At 49.2% G+C, this 4,772-nt stretch overlaps 1 protein-coding gene across 1 annotated transcript; it reads left to right on the top strand.

Moving 5' to 3' along the window:
* Window positions 360-2,098, top strand: LOC8059843 (WAT1-related protein At1g43650). The gene is given in 7 exon segments (XM_002465768.2): window positions 360-452; window positions 455-570; window positions 679-741; window positions 900-1,016; window positions 1,186-1,579; window positions 1,692-1,843; window positions 1,957-2,098. Coding segments are annotated over 7 exon segments (1,077 nt in total).

Raw genomic sequence — 4,772 nt, forward strand, 5'->3', positions numbered from 1 at the left:
TCCTGTTGCAACAAATCCTCCCCAGCTGGATATATATTCTTGTAAATATGTGTATGAATTGTGACGATTCTTTCCTATATATGCTCATTCTTCATGGCATCCAGTTGTGTTACCATATATAGATATATTTCTTTCCATAAAATATTTCGGGTATCCACTAGGAATATCTTTAACAGTGGGATTACCTAACACTTTGCTGCCACCCAGCTAGCAGTGATGATCAATGGCGGCAGCCCGATCTGCCTATATATACATATAACCGCAGAGGTTGGTATACGGTGTTGGTGGTAGCACAATTCAAGTGCTTTGGGTCCGGGGAGTAGTATTGCATACTAGTTAGCTAGCTGTCTAGAAGAAAAATGGCTCGTAGGGTTCATGGGACGGGAGGGGTGCGGAGTAGTAGCTACGTGCCGCACCTGGTGATGATCCTGGCGCAGCTGTGCTTCGCGCTCACATGTCCTTTATCACCGAGGCCGCCATGGATATGGAGCTCAACTCCTACGTCTACGTGACGTACAGGCATCTTCTCGTTGCTCTTCTCATCTGGCCTTTTGCCTACTACTTTGAGAAGTAAGATCGATCGATCGTTAGTTTCTTCAAGTATATTCTTTACGCGCAGTTGTTCTCATTATATATTTTTTGTCTCCCGTATAAAATAAATTATCATTGTACATGCAGGGGGTTGAGGCCTAAAATGACATTCATGCTGTTCCTGGAGATATTTGTACTGTCACTTCTGGGGTAATAAAGGGCATGATATCAATGCGAAGAGTAGCTAGCGGAGACAAGATCGCGTGTATTGTTGCTTTAAAAATAAAAATCTTAATAAGCGAAATGGTTTTTTTAGTGAGGTTTATTGATCTGATTAATAAGATTGCCTAGCTTGTTTGTCTTTGCAGGGTGAGCTTAGGTCCTAACTTGTACTTCGCGAGCTTAGAGTACACATCTCCAACATTTGTCACTTCTATGGTGAATACCGTCCCTTCAATAACTTTTGTCATCGCTATCATCCTCAGGTCGCCGCCGGTGATACCCCTTTGTCCTTGCAAAAATTTAATTTTGACAACTGTTCCATTCCATGAGCTGAGATCCAATATTATAATCAGAGAGACAAAGCAGTTTCGCAGTTTGACGAATTACTCTCTCTTTCGATCTCATCATTTTGCATTGCATGGTTTCAATCAGAATGGAGATTGTAGACGCCAAGAGCCTACGAGGGATGGTCAAAATAGCTGGGACGGTGGTATCGCTCGCCGGGGCGACCACCATGACTCTGTACAAAGGAGAAGCGATCACGAGCCACTGGAAGCCACCCATACACATGCCGGGCAGCAGCGTCGTGCGTCAGAGTTGGTGGCGAGGACCAATCCTCGCATTGGCCAGCTGCTTATGTTGGTCCATCTGGTTCATTTTACAGGCGTCCTCAATCAAGCGGTACCCAGCCCATTGTTCGCTGACGGCATGGATGTGCACGGTTGGAGGGATTCAGTCAGCCGTGTTCGCGGTGTTGATGCAGCACAAGCGCCAAGATTGGATGATAGGTTTTCTTGGACTCAAATTCTGGTGCGTCGTCTACTCGGTAAGTACTATATACAACTGTTGTGTGCTAGCTAGCGCGACCTGTAACATATATACTACACGGACTTTGGGTTTCTGGTTTCGATTCACTGTCGTTTTGTTTTGAGTTTCAGGGAATTGCCTGCAGCGGCTTCACATTCTACGTTCAGCTGTGGTGCACCCAGAGGAAAGGTCCCGTCTTCGTTACCATGTTTGATCCCTTAGCGGCCATCATGGCGGCCATGCTGGCCTATTTCATGTTCGGCGAAAACCTATACATAGGAAGGTATAATCTGCATGTATAATATTAATGGAATCCAACTCAACCAGTCTGATGACAGTTTATCATCGTCAATATAATCCACTGATGTTGATATATATATATATATATATATGCAGCATAATCGGGGGTGCTGTTGTGATTCTGGGCCTATACATGCTCTTGTGGGGAAAGGGCAAAGACCAAATAGACAAATCCAGCACGGAGCATCAGTCGGAGCGGGATGGCGACCAGTCGGAAGCAAGCTCTGCAGGACCGTGAAAAAGCGCCGTAGAGGGATCATATAGCGCTCAGGGTAGTAGAAAGGCAACCAAATAAATCTTATGATCATCATAAGATCTGGGAAAATGATAACATCATTAGAAGTAAATTGATTATGATTTTATGATTATGTTAATGGCTGTTGGGAAAATGCTCTCCGCACTTCCCAGCAATACGGTGGATCGAGAACCTTCTCACTCGGTGCCGTGAGAGGTTTGAGCGCCAGCGAACAGTGAACTCAACAGTAGGTGAATACAGTGAATGCTCTCTCTCTTTATTAATGGCGGCATCACGCCCCTTATATAGGGCCTGGAAACCGACCTAATGACATTTACATAAATACCCCGTGACGGTGGGGGATATTCCAGTATATTCTTACATCACAGTCTACTGACCCTAAGTCACCTGCGTAATTTCACATTGCAAGCCCTTCGTTTATCCTCTGTCTGGGGCTTCAGCTGGTCGGAGGCTTGGATCCTCCGCCCAATTGCGGATCCTTCGACGCTTCAGTGTCGGAGGTTCCTCAGCCTGGCTGGGCCGGAGGTTGCTCGACCCGGCCACCCCGGGAGTTCCTCCTTAGCCTGGTCGAGTCGGAGGTCCCTCGGCCTGGCCGCGTTCTCCCGCCATCCTCGGACCCGGGAGGGTCGGAGGTTCCCCCCTTTCCTTGCTCGTCGACCTCCGCCGGTGTCTCAGTCCCTGCACACACTCAGCACGACCAGACGAGTCGTCAACATTAGTATCTTCCGATGAAGGATATCCTTCGACGCTTCAGGCGTCGGAGGTTCCTCGGGTGAAGGATAACCTTCGACGCTACCAGGGGGAAGGATGCAGCTGTTCCCCAACAGTTCCCCCCTTTTTGGGCTAATGGCACTCCTGCGGTCCATGTGCTCAAAAACATGCCACGCTGCGGAGGCTACGAGCATGGTTGCTGCCTTCCCCCCTGGTGCGCAGGATGTGTTTGTTAGCATTGTTGGAAAATTGTTTCTTTTGCTTAGTCATAAATTTTTCTTGGTTTCTTTATTTTGCTAGGATCCTCCGATCATTGTTGCTCTGATAGTCTGATATCCTTCGCGTGTTAGATTGCGGAGGATATTATAGCCGTTGGGGTTAGCCGTTGGCATTGAAGAAGCGCAACGGTCAGGCCAATTCCTCCGCTTATAGCCGTTTGGCGCGGGGAATCGCAACGGTCGCGTTGCCGCAGGCCCCCCCTATAAAAGGGGCATGGGGGAGGCTCTTGGGTCTCACCCTTGCTGCCTGCTGTTTTCGTTATTTCCTTCGCCAGCTCGCATTTGCTTTAGTTGCGTATAGGTCTCAAGTTTTTGCGGAGGATATAAGGTGGCTCATTTTCCTTCGCCTCGCCCTTCAAGGTCAGATTTTTCTGGTCCTTTGCGTAATTTTCTTAGTGTGAGGTCCGGTGGTTGGTTGCGGAGGTTTGAAGACTGGATGCTTGAGGTGGCTGCGGCTCAAGATCTGGAGGAGACGTTATCTGACGTCGAAGCTTCCGTTGGTGACTTGATTAGTGCGAAGGAGTTTGAGGAGATGGTTGCAATTACTTTTGAGTTCGGGGAGTCGACTATTAGCGCGGAGGATATCCCTGATATGGTCAAGGCTAGGTTTTTCAAGGAAGGTCGAGCGAAGGCTCCTCCTGCGGGTCAAACTGTACCTGCGCCTGAGGAAGGTTATGCAGTGGTATTTAGGGATTTCTTCACCTGCGGACTTCGGATGCCTCCGTATCATTTCCTTCGCGAAGTGATGGAGAGTTTCAACGTGGAGTTACAGCATTTCAGCCCCAATGGGATTCTAACCCTTAGCAAGTTTGCCTGGGCTTGTGAATCCTACGGAGCGATGCCACACATTGATACGTTTTGCTCCTATTTTGAGCTCCAGCGTCAGCCTAAAAAGGTGAAGGATTCCGAAGGTGTCGAATGCGTTGCGCAGTTTGGAAGCTGCGCGTTCATGCCGCGCCGCACAATGCCTGGGCCTAGGTGTGAGATCTCCTACTGCCAAAAAGAGAAGTGGGAGAAGGATTGGATGAGAGCATGGTTCTACGTGAAGACCCCCGTTGCGTCGAGGGATTTGGATGACGGCAGCGTTGAAAAGTTTTATCCTTACGCGTCGTTGATGAAGGAGTTGAAGCCCTTCTCGAAGGTTGATCCTTCGCAGGAAATGTCGGAGGGACGACTGGCCTGCGACAAGGCATTTGCGCAGGCTTGCCGATATTCCGGAGGTCGGGATTTGGTTGAGGAGATGGTCGCTGCTGACTATTGGCCCCTTGGTCGCAGGAACGACGAGTTCACCATTGAGATGGTGCAAGTGCCGGTCTTTGGTCCTCCGGAGGGGTTACCATTTCCCCGGTTTGGTGCGGGTTTACCGGAGGATGAGACCAAGGAGTCTTTCCTTGATCGTGTGGAGTTTTCTGCTCGAAGGATTGTTGGCAAGATCTCGGAGAAGGAATATCTCCAGCGGAGGTCTACGCTTGGTACGATGCCCCGGCTGAACCGAGTTTTTGAGGAGTTGGGGATTGAGTACGAGGATTATGTCATTCCTCCGGAGGTTCTTCTTGGTTTGGAGAAGAAGGATTCCTCCAAGGCTGTTGCTGCGGCGGAGGCTAAGAAGAGGAAGGGTGGTGGTGCTGTCAAGCAGCTGGCGAAGAAGCGAAGGGCGGAGGTTGTGC

The sequence above is a fragment of the Sorghum bicolor genome, chromosome 1 (genome assembly GCF_000003195.3).
Source record: "Sorghum bicolor cultivar BTx623 chromosome 1, Sorghum_bicolor_NCBIv3, whole genome shotgun sequence".
Taxonomy (NCBI): domain Eukaryota; kingdom Viridiplantae; phylum Streptophyta; class Magnoliopsida; order Poales; family Poaceae; genus Sorghum; species Sorghum bicolor.